The 22,271-nt window shown below is 50.9% G+C and overlaps 11 protein-coding genes across 11 annotated transcripts; 5 read left to right on the top strand and 6 right to left on the bottom strand.

The window, feature by feature from the left end:
* Nucleotides 1-310: 310 nt before the first annotated feature.
* PtrM4_096030 (uncharacterized protein) lies at nt 311-544 on the top strand (the record flags this gene model as incomplete). The annotated part of the gene is made up of 2 exons (XM_001934008.2): nt 311-320; nt 393-544. The coding sequence occupies 2 exons, from the start codon at nt 311-313 to the stop codon at nt 542-544; spliced, it is 162 nt and encodes a 53-aa protein (XP_001934043.2).
* Nucleotides 545-1,025: 481 nt separating this feature from the next.
* PtrM4_096020 (uncharacterized protein) lies at nt 1,026-1,911 on the bottom strand (the record flags this gene model as incomplete). Its single annotated transcript, XM_001934009.2, has 3 exons — nt 1,026-1,139; nt 1,191-1,849; nt 1,899-1,911. The coding sequence occupies 3 exons, from the start codon at nt 1,909-1,911 to the stop codon at nt 1,026-1,028; spliced, it is 786 nt and encodes a 261-aa protein (XP_001934044.2).
* Nucleotides 1,912-2,828: 917 nt separating this feature from the next.
* PtrM4_096010 (CHCH domain containing protein) lies at nt 2,829-3,448 on the top strand (the record flags this gene model as incomplete). The annotated part of the gene is made up of 4 exons (XM_001934010.2): nt 2,829-2,848; nt 2,902-3,129; nt 3,185-3,317; nt 3,365-3,448. The coding sequence occupies 4 exons, from the start codon at nt 2,829-2,831 to the stop codon at nt 3,446-3,448; spliced, it is 465 nt and encodes a 154-aa protein (XP_001934045.1).
* A 480-nt stretch (nt 3,449-3,928) lies between these two features.
* PtrM4_096000 (uncharacterized protein) lies at nt 3,929-4,963 on the top strand (the record flags this gene model as incomplete). The annotated part of the gene is made up of 2 exons (XM_066107165.1): nt 3,929-4,259; nt 4,311-4,963. The coding sequence occupies 2 exons, from the start codon at nt 3,929-3,931 to the stop codon at nt 4,961-4,963; spliced, it is 984 nt and encodes a 327-aa protein (XP_065962833.1).
* A 1,321-nt stretch (nt 4,964-6,284) lies between these two features.
* Nucleotides 6,285-9,000, top strand: PtrM4_095990 (uncharacterized protein; the record flags this gene model as incomplete). The annotated part of the gene is made up of 4 exons (XM_001934012.2): nt 6,285-6,746; nt 6,794-8,225; nt 8,284-8,609; nt 8,998-9,000. 4 exons carry the CDS (start codon nt 6,285-6,287, stop codon nt 8,998-9,000), a joined length of 2,223 nt encoding a protein of 740 aa, XP_001934047.2.
* Nucleotides 9,001-9,469: 469 nt separating this feature from the next.
* Nucleotides 9,470-10,227, bottom strand: PtrM4_095980 (uncharacterized protein; the record flags this gene model as incomplete). The annotated part of the gene is made up of 2 exons (XM_001934013.2): nt 9,470-9,707; nt 9,761-10,227. 2 exons carry the CDS (start codon nt 10,225-10,227, stop codon nt 9,470-9,472), a joined length of 705 nt encoding a protein of 234 aa, XP_001934048.2.
* A 1,496-nt stretch (nt 10,228-11,723) lies between these two features.
* Nucleotides 11,724-13,924, top strand: PtrM4_095970 (Atrophin-1 multi-domain protein; the record flags this gene model as incomplete). Its single annotated transcript, XM_001934014.1, has 3 exons — nt 11,724-11,885; nt 11,971-12,372; nt 12,425-13,924. The coding sequence occupies 3 exons, from the start codon at nt 11,724-11,726 to the stop codon at nt 13,922-13,924; spliced, it is 2,064 nt and encodes a 687-aa protein (XP_001934049.1).
* Nucleotides 13,925-14,909: 985 nt separating this feature from the next.
* On the bottom strand, nt 14,910-15,392 carry PtrM4_095960 (uncharacterized protein; the record flags this gene model as incomplete). The annotated part of the gene is made up of 1 exon (XM_001934016.1): nt 14,910-15,392. One exon carries the CDS (start codon nt 15,390-15,392, stop codon nt 14,910-14,912), a length of 483 nt encoding a protein of 160 aa, XP_001934051.1.
* Nucleotides 15,393-16,029: 637 nt separating this feature from the next.
* PtrM4_095950 (uncharacterized protein) lies at nt 16,030-16,646 on the bottom strand (the record flags this gene model as incomplete). Its single annotated transcript, XM_066107164.1, has 2 exons — nt 16,030-16,064; nt 16,136-16,646. The coding sequence occupies 2 exons, from the start codon at nt 16,644-16,646 to the stop codon at nt 16,030-16,032; spliced, it is 546 nt and encodes a 181-aa protein (XP_065962832.1).
* A 1,056-nt stretch (nt 16,647-17,702) lies between these two features.
* PtrM4_095940 (Ferredoxin) lies at nt 17,703-18,588 on the bottom strand (the record flags this gene model as incomplete). The annotated part of the gene is made up of 2 exons (XM_066107163.1): nt 17,703-18,386; nt 18,448-18,588. The coding sequence occupies 2 exons, from the start codon at nt 18,586-18,588 to the stop codon at nt 17,703-17,705; spliced, it is 825 nt and encodes a 274-aa protein (XP_065962831.1).
* A 440-nt stretch (nt 18,589-19,028) lies between these two features.
* On the bottom strand, nt 19,029-22,175 carry PtrM4_095930 (LeuS, Leucyl-tRNA synthetase; the record flags this gene model as incomplete). The annotated part of the gene is made up of 2 exons (XM_066107162.1): nt 19,029-21,647; nt 21,696-22,175. 2 exons carry the CDS (start codon nt 22,173-22,175, stop codon nt 19,029-19,031), a joined length of 3,099 nt encoding a protein of 1,032 aa, XP_065962830.1.
* Nucleotides 22,176-22,271: the final 96 nt, after the last annotated feature.

The raw sequence follows: 22,271 nt of genomic DNA, 5'->3' as shown, positions 1-22,271 counted from the left end.
TATGCGCAGCAGTCAAATATCAAGAATGTAGTCTTTCAGCAGGACTGCGAACTTACTTGTATGATTCGAAATAACGCATGACAAAATACTCTAAATGATGCCTTCAATCGAGAAACCATCATATATTGCTAACATCATACACAAACATCCATCGCGAAACCCACCCACGTCCCCACGTGACCCCACCTCCGCCTAAACTCCGAACCGCCCCGATCCAAACTTTTGCGTACGACCATTCACGTCATCTTCAAGACCCAGCTACCGCACCACCAACACTACCACCAGCGCACCTCTCACATTAACCGCAAATATGTTCGGAGGTAAGACCCTCTCCCTTCCTCCCACCGGGACCAAGAAAAAAGAGACATAGCAAAACTAACCCGAGTATGCAGCACCACCCCAACCCTCCAAGCAAGAGCTCGCCGCAGCCGAGGCCCAGACAATGAGCGATATCAAGTGGACGGCTGCAAGCGCCGTAGTACTTTATCTCTGTAAGTTCTCTGTACTGCACGAGGAGGAGAGGGATATGGAGGAAGGTTTATGAATAGAGGGCTAATAAATTGCCAGCGCCGCATCTAGTCGAATATGTTTCCAAGCTTTTTTAGACGATAACTGCGAGCGGTACCTGCGATGATGAGATATATCCCATGACGATAGGTGGAGAATAAGAGATCGGCTAGGCGATAAACACACAAGGAAGGAAACTGTATAACACGTGCGCGGGCACATGGGCGCTTGTAATAATAACTGGTCTATAAGGGTGGTTTGTGTGTACATATGTCCATTTCCTATGACACGACAGCGGACTTGAAAACAGTATCCTCAAAGTTCCGGGAAATGTCTCCGTTGGAGCGCAGAAACAGCTGCATGACTTGCAACGCTTAAAATTATGAGGAGCTCTCTAAGAGTGCAAATCCATAACTACTTAGTATCTCTCACAATGCTCAATGTATTTCTTTGGCCAATATGACAATCATCATCCTGCATCGTACATGCCCAACGGCGCAATATGGAATATATTCCCTTTACCGCTTGAGTGGCCTTGACTGCTTTGTCGTCTCCCACTCGTCGTATTCTTCCTTTGTATCGTCGACCCATTTCTTGAGGTGCTCGAGTTGTCGGTCGTAGTCTTTGAGGAGCTGGGGAATGTTAGTTGGGGCATGTGCAGGTGGTGTCTGAGGAAATCTTACCTTCTCCAGCGCCTTTTGGTCTTCTTCCGAGAGAAGCTCGCCGTTTTGCTGCTGATCAATGGTCCTGCCCATCTTCTCAGTCTCCTCCTGTAGTATCCGTGCACGCTCGCGCACGCCGGACATACGCGCCCAAATCTCCTCTTGTCGCCCTCCCAAGACGGGATCAAAGGTTTGCTTCTCAAGCTCAATGAGATTCTTCTTCAGGTCTTCCTCCTGAGGGTCCATGACGTAGCCTCGGTTTCGCAAGATTTGTACCTTTGTCGCAAGGGCTAGTGTTCGTTGGGTGAAGACGATGTGTTTCCGCTTCGCTTCGGTGATGCGCGACGCTACTGTCAGCTCGTGTGCGTCCTTTAGTAACGACAGGCTATTGTTGATCTCATGTAGACGGGTTCGTAGCGCTGTCACGGCGACGGCTTGTTGTCGTATGCGCTCTCCAACTTGTTCAAAACCGCGCGCAAGCACAGGAATGGCGCCCGGGCTTGGCTTCTTTGACAGAGCTTCTTCCCATTTCCTCTCATCCTCGCCCTGCGACGGCCCGTAAAAAGGCGCCTCTTCGGGCTTGACCGAGTTGTAGAAGTAGTACTGGAAGACGCATTCGGGGTTCTCAGGGTCCCACTTGTTATTCAGGATCCGTATCTGCTCGACGACCGATTTCTCCCCTGTAAGGTTGTTAGTATTGTCTCGTTATAGACATGGAGGTGCCCATACTTTGACCTGCCATGGTGGAGCCAGCGAAAGGCTGTGCGGATGACTGCCGTAGTTGAGGAAGGCCTTCTCGCTGTTGTTGGATACTTTGCGCCTGAGCATTGTTCAGGATGGGCGCAGGCTGGAACGAGCCTCCAAAGAGACTATTGCTCATGTTTGTCTGTTGCTGTTGTTGTTGCCCTTGCTGCTGCTGTTGCTGCTGCGGCTGGCTAAACAAACTGAAGCCAGCATTTTGTTGTTGTTGCTGCGGCTGTGGCTGTCCGAAGAGGCTCGAACCAGCATTTTGCTGCTGGGTTTGACCAAAGAGACCGGTGCTCTGCTGAGGCTGTGTGGATCCGAACAGACTGTTGCTGTTGTTCTGGGGGGCAGCCGTCGAACCAAAGAGGCCAGTTCCTGTCGCGTTGGTCTGCGATTGAGCGAATGTACCCGAAGCGGGTGCTGTGGTGCTGCCAAACAAGGTACCGGTCTTCTTCTCTCCACCGCCAGTATTGCTAAAGCTGAAAGCCATATTTGACGAGAACTAAGATGTATATGGTATGTCTAGGAGGATCCGCGAGTGGTGCAAACGAGTGACGCTATATCCAGGTCGCGAAGTGAGGAGCTTCAGTTGTTTGTTTTCGGTCGCGCTTGGGTACGCGAACGGAGAGCCCTAGGGCGACGTTGGCAAAGGACGAAAGTACCGTGTAGCTTAATCAGCGCGCATAGTGAGGAACAAAATCTCCAGAAGCCTACGCACGAATGTAGTTGAGATGCAGGCAGAGGAAAAGAGAAGGCGAGTCTTCTCTTTCGTCGACAAAGGTTCAGGCACAACTTGTCGGCGGATCGCATCGCATCCCTGCCGGTTTAGTGAACCGCCAAGCTTCCGCGACGACCTCACGAGCATCATCTTCAATTCACAGGCCGATAGCCCGCCATTGGCACCTCAACTTCACCATGTCGTCGCGTCAGCCCAGGTAGCAAATTATCATTAATCACACTGCAAGATCTGCCGACTGACAGGCCCCAGGTTCAACCAGCAAGCCCTCATCGACACCACCCCTCTACCCGACGACATCCCCAAAGTCAAGGAGCTTGGAGCTAGTTCTGCCCCGCTTCTCAGTGCATCCTACTTTATTGGCGCGCGTTGCAAGGATTACAACGATGACTACATGATGTGCAAGACCGAGGCCAATGGCCGGGGCGAGTTTGACTGCATGAAGGAAGGCCGCAAAGTCACCAGGTGTGCGGCGAGCGTGTATGTGCTTGTACCGGATAAGACGCGGAATATCTGATACTGATATATGTGGCAGTATCAAGGACATCAACGAGAACTGCCTAACACAGTTCCGCACCCACTGGCAATGTCTAGAAAACCACAATCAACAGTTGTGGAACTGCAGGTCTGAGGAGCGCAAGCTGAACAAATGCGTGTTCGAGAAGCTGGTACGTATGAATGTCGCCCTATTATGCTCATGACTCACCTTTGCCAGGGTTTGGAGAAGAATATACCAGATGCGCCAAAGGGAGAGACGCCAGTCCACTTGCGTACGCGCAACATTTTTGCTACTCACTAGGCTCTGTATATATGCCGCCAGAGAGTTGCCAAGGACTGAATCAACGACATGAATTCCAATCTGCGACTGTGACTATACCCGGGGCGACCTGTTTGCGCTGTGACGAAGCGGTCAGCTTGCTGCAATTACAATACATGCTCTGCAGTTGACCTACTGCGTTCTGTGATGCACTGATAATGCGAAATTCTCTCCGCATTCACTCAAATCCTGTTCCTATTGTCACTTTTGAATAGACGGAGTGACTCTGGGCGCTCCACCACCGCACTACCGCGCGTGCCATCACTGAGTTTGCTGTCAATTATTGATGTCGCAATTATCCAACAATACAGCCACCTCTTATAGACCGTCGCTCTACACCTTCTCCTTACCGCTTCGCTTCTCTCACTCACAATCACCACTTCCCTCTCTCTTCCATTAGCTCTTTACGACCCTCTTCGTGCACGTATACAGTCACCACGCTATCCCCGTGACGTCCGCAACATGAGCACCGAGAAAGACGTGCCTGTCGACCCTTTCAGCGACACGTACGTTGAGCCAGCGTCTTTGCTCCCCGAGACCGCCCAGACCGCCGTGGTTGACGATGACGACAACGCAACGCCTCACAGTGGCCCCGCAGAAGTTACAGAGAACCTTCAGAAGGCGGCGTTCACTGAACCTGTCCAGATCCCGGTTCCTACACCCAGATACTCATCGCCAATCACAAATGACCCTCATTCAAACCAGGCCAGCCTCAATAACTTCTCAATACCGGTCATTCCACCCGCACCTGTTGGACTTGATGCGACAATCACGTGGCGTACACGCGACTTGAGTATGCAACCCTGACTATTGCGATTGTGTATTAAAGACTAACAAAAGCCAGTGTACCTCCTGAGTCTTTTCAAATCTGAAGAGCTCGTCGCCGACACCCTCCTATTTACTCCTTCACTCGATGACCTTGAGCATGCCACATACCCCATCCACCTGCAGCTCCACAAGAAGACTACCCCTGGATCTGAGATAGGCACGCATTCCCTTGACCCACCCATTGGTACCGACAGACCTCCCACCCTCATCGCAGAATCTAGAACCCACTGTAGAACCGCAGCAATAGCGCGTCGTTCTCTAGCTCAGTCCCTCCTTTCCAACGCCGCCTCTGTTTTGCGTGTCGTGGACAGATACAACGTCCTTTACACACTTTACACCACCTATCCTCCCCGACTCGAAGCCATGTTTCGTGCCATGTGTTTCATGAGTATCATCCCAGACCGTGAGTGGGTTGAGCGACTAGCCCAACTCCGAGGGATCGTGAATGGGCAATACCTTGTTGGTGCGGGTGTGGACGAGAATTGTCCTGTTGAAGCACGTGTAGAATATTATCTGTTAGAAATAGGGAGAGGCATGCTGGAGAATTGGATCAGGACGGTGCGTATGTGCTTGGATCAAGATAATGAAGATGGAAGGGCGTCAAAAGCTGAGGTCTATAGGGATGCGGGAGCATTCCTAATAAGGGCGTCCGACGAGGTAATGGATTAGCTAGCACCGTAGTGCTTTGTCTTTGGGGTTTGTAGGATACCCATATGATCATTGTGTATCATCGTATGCGACATAACGATGAGTCCGACTCTCAACGTACTCATTACACGCCCATTAGATTTTCAAATCTCCAAGAGTCGCCATTGGCTCACAATGTCGTTGTAGGGTCCGGGTCCGGTATTGCGAGTGGTAATAGGCTTGCACATCAAAGGTTGATGGTAGCGATTTGAGCATTGGAGTGGCTTCAGGGTCGTATCCAATAATGACGCAACGAGAGTACGTATTTGCAGGCTTTATGACCGCTGAGCTTGGTGTAATCTCTTGGAATCCAATGCCACAAACACGAACAAATGAATGCCAAACAAAGCGAAGCCAGGGTGACGAGTGTGCCGACCGCGGGATGCGACTAAAGGCCCTGGTAGTGACGCCGAGTGAGAACACTACAAGTATAGGTACGGATTAAGCCGGAAATAATCACAAGCCATATCTCTCTCTCAACACACTGTTCCATCATAATCTTTCTACATTGCAATAATTTCGTGGTTCTTATTGCAGTTGCTGTTGGTACAAAAGTAAAAATAAATAACGTTGCTGTTGAGGGCCGAACCTTGTCCTGTACGCACCGGGACTGTGGCGCTCCCCTGAATATCTCTACCCTTAGACCCATTCGTATACATCATTTACTACTCCGCCAACCTCTCTTCCGAGTGGAAACGGTCCGAGTTAGTCAGCGCTACTTCGTTGTGACAGGCATTCCGTCTGTCGATCTACTTTTTGGCGACGCTTCGCGCCGTGTATGTAGCAGCATCCGTTGAGATCCATCGGTGCTTCTTACATTGGCCAAGCTTGTGGTGGCACCGCCAACACCACATCGCAATTAGCAATCGGAATACTGTACCCGCATAGCGTCAATTGAGACAAAAGCAACAGGTGCTTTAGGTATTTAGCTGAGTGTGTGACGGTGATGAGTGAGTTCATCCAGGGTAGCTCGTTCGGCATGGATGGATACCCTTGGAAGCGGAAGTGCTACGACGAGACCCCACAAAGTTGACATCTACGCCACTCCAAGCTCCGCCGCTCCAAGCACTGGGCTAAATGACGCATAGCTGGCGTAGTCGTTGGGCAACCACTCAGATGTGATTGATCGCCACTCCACGAGCTGCATGCGATCGGCCTAGAGACCGTCAGCTGCGGCAAGGGACTTATTTGGCTGCCCGCGATACGTATAAAGTGTATACCTGTACCCCTGCTTCCTCTCCTGTACTGCTATTGTTTTCCTCTTCTCGTCACTCTTTACTTCCACAGTCTTTTTTTTGTTAATATGTTGTTCAAAACAGCCTCGATTGTGCTGGGCTTGTACTCAAGCCATGTGTTAGCGCTTACCACTCATAAACACAAACAATTCGCCCATGAATCTCGCGACATTGTGGTCCCTGCAATCCAGCTGGGGGTGAACATCGGTGAACCTAAGAATCAACCGACGAGTCAACAAGCCAGTGAAACAGACTGCGCTCCATACTGGTTGGAGAACATCAAGCACCAAGGTGTTGCGAGCTTCAACCCCAACCCGCACAACTACACTATTTTCAGGAATGTCAAAGACTATGGCGCAGTCGGCGATGGAGTCACCGATGATACTGCGGCGATTCAAAGAGCCATGTCCGAGGGTAATAGGTGTGAGCCTGGCTTCTGCGAAAGTTCCACCACCACGCCAGCCATTGTGTACTTTCCCGGTGGAACGTACATAATCTCCAGCGCCATCATCGATTACTATTACACACAGGTAAACCAAAGCATTACTACAGTTGGATCCAGACTAATTGTGTGTAGATCATTGGAAATCCCAACTGTCTTCCTACTATCAAGGCTTCTCCCAAGTACAATAGTACTGTTGGATTTGGCTTGATTGATGGCTCCCCATACCTGGGATATGGACGTCGTATTGGTCAAACTGCCTTTGGATCCACCAACACCTTCTTCCGTCAGATCCGTAATCTCATCCTCGACACGACCGCGCTTCCGGCCAACTTCTCAGCTACCGGTCTCCATTGGCCGACGGCACAGACGACTAGCCTTCAAAACATCGTGTTCAACATGAATGCAGACAAAGGAACGCTGCACCAAGGAATCCTGGTTGAAGCTGGATCTGCAGGATTCATGACCGATTTGGTCTTCAATGGAGGTCAAATTGGGTTCAATGTTGGTAACCAGCAGTACACGACCCGTAACCTTACCTTCAACAACGTTGATACTGCCGTCAACCAACTCTGGGATTGGGGATGGACATACAAGTCGGTAACCATCAACAACTGCCGGGTTGGATTCAACATTACTGCTGGCGGTCCGTCTGCTGTCAACATAGGATCTATCACGTTGATTGATAGCGAGATCAACAACACCCCGATCGCCATCGCTACTTCGAGGACTGATGACTCACAGCCCGCAGCTGCTGGAGCACTATACCTGGAGAACCTCAAGCTCAGCAATGTTGGAGTTGGTATACAAGGACCGAACGGAACGTATCTTGCAGGAACCTCTGGTACTAAAATCATTGATGGTTGGGCTGACGGGCATCGTTATGTCCCAAAGGGTCCCATCGAGGCGCGTGGCTCTATTGCTCCCACAAAGCGACCAGCTGAGTTGTTAGATGCGGAAGGAAAATACTACGAGCGCGCCAAGCCTCAGTATGAAGATGTTCCTCTTTCGCAGTTTCTTAGCGCTCGCACCCTTGGTGCCACTGGAGATGGTCGTACGGACGACACCGACGCCCTTAACGCTGCCATCTTGCAAGCGTCCGCAGCAGGCAAGATTCTCTTCCTTGATGCTGGTTATTACAGAGTCACATCCACTATCTACATCCCACCGGGCGCCATTATCGTGGGTGAAGCTCTCGCCTCTGTCATCTTTCACGCTGGTCCCTACTTCGATGACATGGACGCTCCTAAACCTGTTGTTCAGGTTGCTCGTCCTGGTGAAATGGGCCGTGTTGAATTGTCCGACATTTTTGTGTCGGGGCAAGGCCGACAAGCGGGCGCTATCCTCATAGAGTACAATCTTGGTACTTACGAAGGCGAGCCATCGGGACTCTGGGAGGTACACACCAGAATTGGAGGCTTTGCAGGATCGGACCTGCAGACAGCAGAGTGTGAAAAGACGCCCAATATCACCATCACACCGGAAAACCTGTCCCAACAATGTATCGCCGCATATATGTCTATGCACATAACCAAGTTTGGTGCCGGAATATACATGGAAAACAACTGTAAGTCTCCCCTCAAACTCACCTCAAAAATACACAAAACTAACCTTATTCTTCCCAGGGTTCTGGACATCCGACCATGACCTCGACCAGGAGCATAGCAACAACACGCAACTAACCATCTATGCCGGCCGCGGCCTCCTCATAGAATCCATAAATGGCCGCCTCTGGCTCTACGGCACAGCTGTCGAACACCACGTCATGTACGAGTACCAATTCGTCGATACCCGCAACATCTTCATGGGCCAAGTCCAAACAGAAACCGCCTACTACCAACCCAACCCCAACGCCACCATTCCCTTCCCGCCCAACCCTGCCCTCTCTGATCCCATCTTCGCTACCAAAAAGCCCTCGGGAAACTCCACGAGTAACGCATCGGGATACGGTGTACGTATCGTGCGCTCCAATAACATTAAGGGGTATGGAGTGGGGTTGTATTCGTTTTTCAACAACTACAACACTAGTTGTTCGGCGATTGGCGCGGGGGCTGTGTGTCAGAATCGCATTTTGTCGATTGAGGGCGGCAGGAACTCGTATGCGGTGGATCTGTACAATGTGAACACTGTAGGCAGTATTCATATGGTGACGAGGGATGGTGAGGATTTGGCATGGGAGGGAGATAATAACAGCACGTTTGTGGATACGGTGAATGTGTTTAGGATTGATGGGCACGGGCTTGGGCTTGAGCTTGGTATTGACATTGACATTGACGTTGAGATCAATATTGGGCTTGGGCTTTAGTCGTGTAGAGGTGGTGGTGATCTAGGGGGAGAAGTGAGAGAATATTTTCTTGTGTTTGTATATATTTTGAAATTGACTACGGTCATATACATTTGTGCAGCTACCAATACAGAGAGACTTGCTGCGTTTACTGGTTCAAAGGTTGTGATATGAATTGATCTCCAGGTACAACTTTAGTTTGTCAATTTGCGGAACTACTACTAGGCTTACTAACTCAGTGGTTGAGGTTGGACAGTGTCACATGCATCCTATGGCGAAATGATAACGAAATGATAGAAATAATTTTGTCTAGTATACACTGAGCTAGTGGGTCCAACGACTAGCTCTAGAGCGCAAGTACGCCTGCTATGCAATTTGACCACTTGTAACGTCAACGTGCCAGCGTGTGAAAGCGTCAAAAGCACCTGACTCGTTCCATTATAGAGACTGCGATACCAGCCTTGATGTAAAAGTGCGAGCATTTGAATCGAAGAACCAAGGAAAGAAAAGGGCTGTCATCCACCGAGTTAACGCCTGGCACCACCACGACCACCACGAATCTGCTTCATGATATCCACGTTGCTCGAGCGATTTCGTGCGTTCTCGTTGAATACAACGTTGCTCTTGGGCGCGATAGTGTAGGTGGTGGGACCAGACTCCATGCGAGCGCGTTGGAAAGCACGAGGAGCTTCGAGCGCCTTCTTCCTGGTCGCTGCCCTGGCGGCTTCTTGGGTGTTAATGGGTTTCTCGGAGTTTCTCGTTTGACTACAGTTTGGTTAGCAAAGTTCAAGTTTCCAAGTGTATCGATCAGAACATACGTTGGGTCGTAGTCAGCCTGGGCAAACTCCTTCTTGCGGTAGTCGTCTGTCCGCCTGAGAATGGGACGTGTCCAGTCTGTAAAGAGGCGCTCGGCCTGTCGCTTGATTGTCAATTCGGGCTTCTTGCTTTTGATGTAGAACATGATGACTTTGCCAATGCCTGACGCGACAAGCGTGTCCTTGTTTACGGGTAACTTTGCTAATGAAGCAAAAAGGTCCTTCTGAATGTCGTACGCGGGAAGACTACCATCGCTGAGAGGTTCCAAAAAGAAACGCACCGACTCAAGCAGATTTACTTCCGGGTCTACAATGGTATCTCTCAGTGTGTTCTTGTTGAGCAGAGCTGTGACTTCAGGTAAAAGCTTGAGCTTATGGCGAGCGGGCTCGTTGCGCTTTCGGCCTTCGTTGTCGGCTTCGGCAGCGGCGGCCATGCGACGGCGCATCTCTTCAATCTCTTGATCGGCCATTTGCTCCAGATCGATGCCATCCTTCTTGCGGCGACGGTTAGAGCCTCCTTTGACTATACTGTCGATCTGGGCGTTGAGTGCCTTTTTTCGACCTATTCACCTTGTCAGTATTGGAAATGAGATGTGGAGTTTTAGCACGCACGTTCTTCTGGAGTAAGGTGCTCGTCTGGATCTCCTTCTGGGCTTGCGCCTCGAGCTGCTTTGCCTCCTTTCTTAGACCGCTTGCTCCGCCTGTCGCCCTCTGCAATATCTCCGTCATCGTCACCGTCCTTGTTCTTCTTGCGTCGTGGCTTATCTGCCCTCTTCTTCTTCTTCTTGGGCTCCTCGTTTTCTCCTGCAGCGCGCTTTCGTTTGTGTACACCAATTTGCTTGACGTTGTCCTCGTCAATGGCTTGTGCTGGACGCTCGTCGATAGCAACGTTGTTGATGTCGAAATCGCCAAATTGTTCGTCCAACTGGTCGTCATCTAGTGCCTCGGAAAGGACAGACTCATTGTCTGACAAACCAGCCTCGACGTCGTCCTGGTCGGGCATTTCGCCCGGTCGTGTCTCTGTGACCTCCATGTCTTGATCTGGGTCGCCTATTGGGGGATTTGGAGTAGAGTTCTCCTCGTCAATCTCGGGGCGCAGAGGGTCGGCTAGGTCGTTGCCAGCCTCAGGAAGCGGCGACTTGGAATGCGACCTGGTGAACTCAACGTCCTCCATGTTGAATATCGAGCCTTTTTTTGCCGGGATTTAGATATTACCGGATGGGCGCCTGGATTTCACAGACGTTTGGCGCTTGGTTCTTGCAGTAATGGTGGAAGACGTTGTCGAGGTGATGTTTAAAGGAAAGTCCAAAGGAGCGCGACTGCCCATGACGCGCGGCGATACCTTTTACCGGCACCGGGCTTGGCAAGCCGGCGTGAGCGCCCGTGCGGCTTGCGCCTTGTTCGCGACTGTCCTTCACTTGGTCAACCACCTCTGTTCCCTCACGCCCGCATGATCATTTAGCTCAGGCTCCACGCCCACATCGCCTCAGGCTGTATATACACAAGCCTCACCTTGCCCATACCTTCTAGTGGCCACTCTCCACACCTGAGTGCAGTCCGCTTACTCCGCCTTTCCAGCGGCTGACTTCAGAGTACCCTTGGCGACATTTTTGCTGTCGCGCGTTGCTGCCATATTTAGGGCTTGAAGGAGGAAGGGCATACAGACACAAGGGGGATTTGCAGTAGCTGTAGGAGAGCGAGTTTGTTACTGCATAGCTGTTCGGCGCAGTCTTCTCAACTGCGTCATTGGCGCGGCCATAGCTAGTACCAACACAGACACTGTCATTACGTGTGTTTGAGAGCGAGGAAGCACTTCTATCTTGTTCATCTGGCATTCGACATTGTCTGGATCGCGACTCCCCGACCGCGAAACGATCCGCTCACCCTGCCCCTTGCGCACAACTTTCACATTACCTCTAACACAGCACATATCCATTCTGCCCACTATCTCATATACTTACCCATCATGTCTCTGCCGGCTGCTGAAGTAGCAGCTGATTTCCGGGATGCTTTGCAAGATTTGAAGATGAATAGCAGACCAGAAATTAGTAACTTGACTCTCATCGCCAAAGAAAACACTGAGTATGCGGAAGCCATATCCAACGAGCTCGATAAGCATATTCGCACGGTAAGTGCGGACGCCGTCATCTATTGAAATGACTGCTCAACCCTTCCTTTACTATGTTTTAATTTACGTGACTGACACGATATAGACACGCCCAGAGTATAAGCTTCCCGCTCTCTATGTGCTTGATTCCATTGTCAAGAATGTTGGAACCCCATATACCGTCTACATCGGTCGAAATCTCTACAAGACCTTTATGGAATCCTATCTTGTCATGGACCAGGGCACCCGCAAGAGTATGGAAGGCTTGCTGAAGACGTGGAAAATGCCTGTGCCCGAGTCGATGGATCCTCGCCCGGTGTTCCAAGCCGATGTGACGCAGGACATTGAGAATGCACTGGCTAAGTTTCGTGCAGCTCAGCAGCAGATCAGGCCACAGCATGCACTTCCACCTCGTCCTCCGTCGCTCAACGTAGCCTGGAGGGGCACATCAACACCACCGCAGACTGGCCCACGTTATGCTGCTCCCAACGACCCACGGACTCGACCAGTAAGTGTTTGTCTTGAAAGTAGTTTGCGTATTCACTGACAATGTGTCTTAGTCTCATCCATCAACTCCACAATACGGGCCTGCACCTACGGCCACACCGCCCATGACATACAATCAACCTCAACAGCCACAGCCCATGTCATCAGTTGACCTTGCTGATCTGAAGGTGGAGGTCACACAGCTGATTAGCACAACACAAAATATGTTCGCACATAATCCAGCCGATGCTGCTCTCCGAACAAAACTATCAGCGCTCCTGTCTCTCAAGCAAATCCTAGACACACAAACACTACCGCCGCAGCAACTAGAAGCTGTGCGCCAGCAAATCCGGGCATTGGCACCTCCACCTGCGCCAACTCCAATCTTTGCCCCGTCAACGCCAGTATACCCACCGCAGCAATCCATGCCTCCAGCCTACCCTCCCGCTTCTCCTCAAGTGAGTGCCTCTCCAGGCAGCGCTCCACCGAATGTTGCACAACTCCTTGCAGGCCTTAGTAGACCACCAGTGCAGTCAACACCGCAACCTGCACCAACGACAAATCCGCCAGTTGTGAATCTGGCAGAATTACTAAAACGCGTATCGACCCCCGTACAACCAAACTCCGCATCCGCGCCTGCTCCTTTCCAACCACCATTTCAAGGTTATCCACCCCCTGTCTCAACCCCAGTACCGGCAGTTCAGCCACCTCCGCAATCCACGACACCAACAACCAACTTGGCAGAACTTCTTGCGCAATTCAGCAAACCTGGCGGTGCACCATCTCCAATGCAATCGACTCCTTCGCAAACAACTGCTGCTTCCCAGTTGCCACCACAGCCCACTTCCGCCCCAGCGTTGGGTAGTTCTGAATGGCTCTTGAAAATTCTAAGCAATATGCCTGGATCCACACCTGTGAACGCAATGCCAATGGCACCCCAGCCCATGGCACAACAAACGCCGGCACCAACCAGTTTGATGGATCAGATTGCCCTTACCACCGCGTCGATGAAGCAACCTCGCTTCAACCTCATCTCCCGACTCTACGAAGCCAAGCCCAACATATGCGCTACCTGCGGTCGACGCTTTGAAAACACAACTGAAGGCAAGGAGAAGAAGGCTCGACATATGGACTGGCACTTTAAAGTCAAGGATCCAGATGCCGCGAAGCGAGGTTTTCACCGTTCCTGGTATATCCCCGAGAAGGAGTGGGTCGAATACAGGGAAGTCGACGAGACTGCTCCGAACCAATCGAACGACTCTGCTAGCGGCGGGGCAAAGGCCAAGAAGCAAACAAAGGATCGCTATGTCAGCGTTCCGCAGGATGTGACACTGCAGCAAGCACCATGTCCTATTTGCCAAGAGAAGTTTGAGACTCAGTGGAACGTGGGCGCCAACGACTTTGTATGGATGGATGCCTTGAATGTGGGTGGAAAGATTTACCATGCCACTTGTTTCGAAGAGTACAGTAAGGGTGTAGGCATTGAGATGCCCGGCACTCCAGACTCTGTTCTTGGGAAGAGGAAAGCTGATATTAATGCTAACATGGATGGGAAGAAGGTTCGGGCCTACTAGGTACGGACTTGCATATATTTGGCACTGGGATGGAAATTATGGAATTCTTGCAAAGCATAGCGCGGCGCTAGGTGGCTCCACTTGTCTTTCATTGTACACTTGATAATTGTTACAAGAACAGCGACATGTGCGCTTTCATGGCGCGTCGTAGTATTCAACTCAATCATGAAGAACAATTAACACAATCAAACTCTTACATGCAGTGCCTACCCTCCCGCGCTTTCTACACTACGATAATCCATGCGTCATAGCCAACTGCCTACACTCCCGCTTATGAGACGACCAATCCTGCCTCTGATGCTGCTCCCCACAATATACCACAGACCTACATCCGTCACATCTCTTCACCTCCTCATATTTCCCACAAATCCTACACGCATTCACCGCATCATAAATACCCTGCTCCCGTTGAAACTCTTTATTCATCTCATGTGCGCCCTGCCTGCACTGGAGTTTCCCGCAGGTCGGCACTATACCAATGATGATGAAGGGTTCCGGGGCTTGCAACTGCGACATTGCAAAGGTGGCGCCGAAAGTGGTGGGCGCGATCTGACAAACGAGACATATGGGGCCAGATCTGGTGTTGAAGTCTGGTTGGAGAGTTTTACAGATGTTTTTCACGGTGGCGTCGAATGTGGCTTGGTAGGTGGGGGCTGGGGGTTGGGTGAATTGGCCGATTAGGGAGGCGGGGACGTTGGCGGTGGTGTCCCAGGCTGGTGCTTGGTTGCTGATGGGGGCGCAGTGGATGCGGACTTTGCGGTTAGAGTCAGAGGATGTAGGTGTCTTCGGAGGGGTTGATTGATTGGGTGATGGCTTCGGCTTTGTGGTTGATGAAGAAGAAGAAGCTGCTGCTGCTTCTTCACTCTCTCTGAACCACATTTGCTGACCCTCGGTCATCTTCCTCATATTTTGCAATGCATCACATATCTTCTTATGCTCCTTGTAATCCCGTCTCTGATGCTCTCTCCCGCAGTACGAAGCAACTCTACATTTGGCACGCCTTGGTCCCCACACAAATACCACATGGACACTGTTTCCCCAGCGTCATCTGTGTCATCTGCTGTGCAAGAGTGCGGTCCATAATACGCTCATTGCCGGCCGTAGCTATGCGGCGACAATCGGGCTTCTTGCAAAGCGGAATCACGTAGGTGCGGATGCGTGGGCCATCCTTGCCCTCCTCTTCTGCCGTCAGATGCAGGTGCGATAGGGCCCTGAACAATGCGGCAGCAGCTTTGGCATTGCAGCTCACGCATGTCGAATTTGAAGCCTCGATCTTCGCGTTGCACTCATTTTGGTAGGCCGATAGCATTGATTGGACTGCTGGGATGAGGCGCGCTCTGTGGGCGGGTGTTTCTTGCAGGCTCAAGGGTCCGAATAAGTCCTCGGGTAGTTCGGTTGTGGTTTTCCATTCTTCAATGCCTTTGGCGCTCATGGGACAGAATTCGACGTTTACTTTACGTGTCGCCATGTTGGGTTATGTGATATTGGGTTTCGAGATGGATTGAGGATGTTGGTGATTGAAAGCTTTGTTAGTGAGGTTGCTTCTTAGGACACTCTAACCATTCCATTCCACACCGCTAGCATAAATTCCTCTCCATGCATTTGATTCGGAAGTTGTAGCCACATGAAACAAGGATGCTCATGACGTCATCTGCTTTTAATGAGGTTTATTCTGAAGAGCACTATCGTCACCACAGGAAGTGGCTTAAGCTGATCACAAGTACGCTATCTCTATCCTCAAGGACACTAACAAGGAAAATCCTAGTCGTGTTCCTCACTTTTTCCATAGTCCAACGCCTAAACCCAAATTCCATATGTGTACCATCCTCTCAACAACCCAAGCCATTCCTTCACAAACACACCAAACATACCTAACAATCACATCGGAAGAACCGTCCGCCGCGAGCCTCATACCCTATATCAATCTGTTGATACGGCTAAGGTATCGGAATCACCTTCGTTGCAACGAGTTGAAATGATTGTGATTGTTCTTGTTGTTTCTATGGAGGTGGAGGGAGGTCGGCAGTAAGGCAGCAGCTAGAGCTCGGACCACACGGCTTAGTCAGCCGTGTAATCCAAGCTCGTGCATGCAGCAACCAGCTGCCTTATCTACCGCAGGTTCGATTCCCAACACAATCCACTACCACATATTAAAATAAGCCGATGTAACCAACAACACGCCACCCCCGACTCTATTAAAAGTCAACTTACCAGACCTTGACTGAGAAGACGATGCCTCCGCCCCAAAAGCACCATTCATAGGCTGCGTACCCTCTGGCCGAGCAGACATCTGCCCATAAATATGCAAATCCGCCTCTGCCTTGATAGTCTCCATGACGTGGTCGACAGCCACATGGCATTCCGTTTTCTCGCACATGGGATGCACCATCGTGTACACAAAACAGTCTTCGTGGCCTAGGAAAGATGCCGGTGACATGTGAAGCGTCGTGAAAGGTCGGTGGCAGTGGATGCATTCCGGTTTTGCTTTGGCGAATACTGCTGGTCGGTACTGTCGGATAATATGACCCAGATACTCGCTTGAATCGTCTGGGTAGGCTGTGACGATTTCGACGGGCACCTCATGTTTGACTTCCCAGGTCGGTCGGTCCAGGGTGCTCCAGTCGGCGAAGCGGAATTTAACTGTTGCTCTTTGTTGGGGTGGTTGTTCGTGTCTGGCGCTTTGGAATTTTCGCTTCCTGGCGCTTGATTTTCGAGGTGCCATTGAGGGCTACTGGTGTAATTTTGATAATGGTTAGGTTGTAAGTGTTCGTGAATACGTCTGGTGTTGGAAAGATGAAGGTGTGCTGGAGAGGGTGAACTTGCTTTGAACACATGTGGCACAGACGAAAGGATTGAAAGGGTGGAATGATTTTGACATCATACGTATGCATTTTGCCTGCCTGCCTCATGTACGTTGACGAAAGCAGAACCGCATAACGCAAGCAAAGGGTATTTCAATGTTACCTAGATGTGCCCGTACCCGTGTATGTATTAGCGCCACCCAATCAGCGTAAAAGTGAGTTCGGCTCAATCGCGTATAGACTCTCGATGTACTCGCTAATGTACTGTAGTCCTCTTTATGCTCAACCACATGCAATACCCCCTTGCCCTAGCCCTGACTTCCCTGATATCCCTGCATACCCCTTATCTCCTACCCACCAGCCATAAGCTCCGCCATCATCTGCTGAACCGCTTGATGACACATTGCGTTCGGGCAAACCGGATGCACCAAGACCATTACCATAGGCTCTGGAAGATGCAGATAGAACATGGATGACATTGAAACAGTCGTAGAGGGTTTGGAACACTCGCTGCATGTCGATCCTGCTCTTGATGCTGCATCCGCGGTTTGTTCGCGAATAATGCCAACTGCCATTTGGCCCGCGGTTTGCATGGGCCCTCTGACGACAGCGGTTGGCATCTCACGCTTGAATTCCCAGGGATCGAGCTTCTCATTGCCCGCAGGTCTGAAACGGAACGTGACTTGGGTGTTCCGTGGAGACATCGTATGTGTGGAGCTGAGGGAACTTGGTCTGGGTGTGAAATATAGAGGCGAAAGATGTTAAGAGGTAGAAGTATCTGGGTACAAATTCTCTTTTCTTGACGTGTTGATAAGAGAAGGGACGGTTCTCGTGAGGGGGTTGGGTTTTGATGTCTGGAGCATTAGCGCACTAATTTAGCGTACGTATCGGTATACTACCTTACCTAGGTAGTACATTAGACTATCCATAGATCATCTATCAACCAACTATGTGTTTTCGTCATCTACCAGCTCTAATTACCCCCTCGCCCTCGCCTTAAGCCTCAACCCCTCATGCCCCTCCTCCCCACTCTCCCTCTTCAACTGCGCCTCAACAATCCTTCCAATATTTCCCCCACCCTGCATCACGCCGCCTCTCAGCAACTCAGTGATGACACGTCCTCCAACCAGCGTTTCCTCAACGACACCTTCGACATTCTCTGGCCCAACACGTCCATACCATATCCCTGATCCTTTGAGCGCATTGCCCTGCATGTTTGTAGGGAGATACATGATGACGTTTCCAGCATATTTGTGCCCACCAATGTGACTTATTAACCCTACATCTGCTTCTATGTCTCTGCGCTCGAATTCGCGGCGGAAAGAAGATTGTAGGAGCGGTCCTAGTATACCACAACGCTGGTCGCGGCCGCCATGTCCGCAGATGAGGACGGTAGGCTTTGAAATATCTTCAGCCTGTGGCAACTCGCTAGCCTTGGACTCGTCGCGTAACAAAGCAGCCTTCTGCTCAGTGGACAAGCCATCATGCATCAGATGCAGACTTCTCGCCTTGAGATATGCAGTCGCAAAACTGGAAAAGGCCTGAGGTTGATGCGGGATGTTCGGTATGCGTTTGAAACTCGGAAAGAGTAGTGCTGTCGTTGCATCAGGCTGTTCACTCTTCGGTAACGAGGATGCGGTGATGAGGACGTTTGTGAATGGCTGGCACAAACACGGCCTGTTAGCGACTCCTAGTATGGAAGTAATTGTGAAACGCACCTACGTCGAATGCAGGGCTTCCTTTTCCAATCACACCTTTCAGCCCTTTGACGAAGTCACCCGTCTCGCCCTCCTCTTGCTCTATGTTGCTGACCCAATCTTCTTTACCTGTGCAGAAAACTATCTGCTCGGAATATGTAGCCATTGTATTTATTAATGGTGTCTTGCGATCGATGTCTAGGTCTGGGGGCGAAACAGCGCATTCGCATTTCGGTGAGGGACATGTTGATGTGTATGGAATTGTTGATTGCAATCGCACACCTGGAGTGAGGGAAGAGCGGAGAGAGTGTGACAGGGACGCCCGGGGCAGTCGAGTAAGCAGCATTGTTGCAAAGCTTGCGAAAGAAACGTGGGCGCGTTCGGGGAATTTGTATCGGGTTCGGAATGAGTTCCGCGATGCATGACGAAGATGACAGGTCGGAGATAACGACTAGCGGAGCTCGAAATTCGGACATGGACTTCCTTATACGCGACTACGAATGCCGAAGTTTTGCTATCGTCTTATTGTTCATTTAAACTTTGATAATACAAGCACACAACATTATCTACAGAGAGTTCAGGTAATGTACAAAAGTAATAATACAGCTATCTTTTCTTCTCTTTGAATACATACGGATGTAATGTGAACTCACCAACCTCTTGACGAGCGACCTCAACAGCGTCCCGGCTAATCACAGGACGCTCGCTATCCCGTTTAGGCATTCTCTTGCTCACTAAGTTGCACAGTTTGCCATGTTTAATGACAATAGCCGACCATCCCTTGGGTAGCATCCTGAAGTTCTCGTCCACCTCAGTCGTTTCGGCAATTTTGAAGAGCTTCCCGTCCTCTTTATCGAGCCATTCTTTTCCTACTTCAGTCTTCGCCAACTGCTTTAGAACATAGTTGACTGAAGATGAGTAGTCCCTGTGGTCCCATCCAAGAGGAAACTTTGGAATTTCGACATCAAACCTACGTTTCCCGTCGATCTGGACTACACATGTTTGAGTCGATGAGAGAAGGGGTATGATCTTGACATCTGGAGTGGGGAAGCCTGCTGTGAAAACGGTTGGATGATCTTCGGGTAGCTTGGCCCAATCGACAAACATATGGAGTCTGTACCACGCTTCCTCAGCGACACCAGGAGCGATTGGAGCGAGCATACGGACAAGGTGAGCCACCGAGTACCATTTAAAGGTTGGGGTTTTCCCAGAAACGTGTGGAGTGTCCCAGACAGCGTTTGTCAACGTCATCAGATCGCTGACGATGGTGTTGAGCGAGTACGTCTGCGAGTACGATTCGGTGACACTCGCGATGATTTGCTGAGTTTTTATCCAGAGCTTTGCTTCATCTGGCTTGAGCAGAGAAATGAGTTGCTCGCGAGTATGGTGAGTGGCACTCTCCTTCGGAAAGAGTGTCTGTATTATCTCAAGAATCGTTGCATCAACCTGTGTAGGTATGGTGAATCTCTTTGCCTCAACATCAGGCAACCAAAAAGCATCCGATAGCCTTATCACCCGGTTGAGCCACCGTTCAACACCAGTGATCTTCTTCTCATCCCACTCTAGCACATCTCCTACGGGTGCTTGGAATAGCATGTGGGCGCGTGTTGCGTCGGCTCCATACTTGGCGATTGTAGTGCCAGGATCTATGCCGTTGTACTTGCTCTTAGACATTTTCTCGTAGCTGACATTTGGAGTGCTACCCGTCGCCTTGATGAGGGGCTTTGAAGGGTTCGACAAGTTCACCTCATCCGGACGAAGGAAGCGTCCACTTTCTGGATCGGTAAAAGTCTCTCCATGAACCATTCCTTGAGCTATGAGGCGCGTAAAAGGTTCACCGCTAGTCAGGTAGCCCTTCGGCCATGTAGGCGTTGTTGCGAGAAACTTTGAGATGAAGCGGGCGTACAAAAGGTGCAGAATGGCGTGTTCCACACCGCCGACATAGAGGTCTACAGGCATGCCGTTGTTTGTCTTGACCGGGTCGACCAAGGCATCTTTGTTTTTAGGATCTAAAAACCTGAAGAAGTACCAGGATGAGTCCATGAAAGTATCCATGGTATCGGTCTCGCGCTCGGCAGCAGAGCCGCACTTGGGACAAGTAGTCTTCTTCCAGTTCTCGTCTTCCGCTAACGGATTCCCCTTGCGTCCCCCGAAGAAGCTGTCTGGAAGGTCCGGTAATCTGACTGGAAGGTCTTTCTCGGGGACTGGAACGGCACCACAAGACCCACAATGGATGATGGGGATGGGCGTGCCCCAATAACGCTGCCGACTGATCAACCAGTCTCGAAGACGCCAGGTTGCTGTCCTCTCAGCGTGTCTTCCAGAATCAACGATCGCCTGCACGACCCTATCTGCGGCTTGCTTTGATGTCATGTTACCAAAGCCCTCAATATCAGCAACGACGAAACCTTTCTCGGTCATAGGTACGTCTTCCCCGCTACCTGGTATGAGCGGCCATGGCAGAGTATCCTGTTGAGCAGCAATGACAACCCGAACTGGCTCGTCGCCCCGGTTCGTTCGCCAAAAATCGTGGTCTCGTGTGTCATGGCCTGGCACACCCATAACGGCACCAGAGCCGTAGTCATCTAGGACATATGGAGCCACATAGACAGGGATAGAAGGTCCCGTCGTGCCCCCAACATGGGCAAGTGGGTTTCTCGCTACGATGTTCTTAAGTAGGAAACCCTCTTTGGCATCTGGCGGCAATTCCTTTGCTCGGTCCATGAAGGCGCGTAGCGACTCGTCTTCGATGGCCAGCTGTTGAACAACAGGATGACGCAGCGAAAGAGCAATATACTGCACTCCAAACAAGGTATCTGGTCTGGTAGTGAAGACATGGACAGGCTCAAAGCGCATGGAGCTATCCATCGAGACAAAGTCAAACGAGAGCTTTGCGCCTTCGGATTTGCCGATCCAGTTCCTCTGCATAGAAAGTACCTTCTCAGGCCACCTGCCGTCTCTAGCCAAAGCGTCCAGATCTTTCAGCAGAGGCTCTTGGAACTCCTTGATCTTCAAGAACCATTGCTTCAACATGACCTTCTCGACCTTTGACCCAGAGCGCCAGGAGCAGCCATTGGCATCTACTTGTTCATTTGCGAGAACGGTTTGGTCGATGGGATCGTAGTTGACTAGCGACTCGGCTTGGTAGGCCAGGCCGTGTTGATGGAGCATGAGAAAGATGCGCTGTGTGTGCTTGTAGAAGTCGGGGTCGCATGTTCGTATTTCCTATATACACATGAGCTTTTGTACTTCCTTTTTGCACGCGCCACGTACAGCATCCCAGTCCCAGCGACCTCCCATTTCCTTCATCTGTGCTTTCATGGCTTCGATGTTCTGTAGCGTCCACTTTTCTGGATGCACACCTCGCTCGATGGCGGCATTTTCAGCCGGCAAACCAAAGGCATCCCATCCGATGGGGTGTAAGACCTTGTAGCCTTGCATGTGCTTGAAGCGCGCCAGAACATCGGATATGGTGTATACTCGCAAGTGGCCTAGGTGGAGCGTCCCCGAGGGATACGGGAACATGGGCAAGACGTATGCGTTTCCTCGCTCTGCTTGACGCAGTTTTTCCGACTCTGAAGACGGTCGATCCCAGATTGATTGCCATTTCGAAGTGAGCGACGGCAATGGCACTTCCTCAAATTTCTTCTTCCTGCTGAGGTTCCTGGCCCATTGTGAAGCTATTCGCGTAGACAGGGCAGGGTGACGAAGGGCGCGCCGCCCGCCCAGCGAGTGCAGACTGAGACCTCGCATCACCTGGTCGTATGCGCATGTCGTAGCCTTGCCGTATCCATGCTATGGGGGATTTGCGACTAGACGACGCCAAGGCTCCAGTGGTGAAATGCTCCT

Source organism: Pyrenophora tritici-repentis, chromosome 4 (genome assembly GCF_003171515.1).
Source record: "Pyrenophora tritici-repentis strain M4 chromosome 4, whole genome shotgun sequence".
In the NCBI taxonomy this organism is placed as follows: Eukaryota; Fungi; Ascomycota; class Dothideomycetes; order Pleosporales; family Pleosporaceae; genus Pyrenophora; species Pyrenophora tritici-repentis.
The sequence above is the reverse complement of the archived record's forward strand: the minus strand, read 5'-3'. Positions and strand labels throughout refer to the sequence as shown.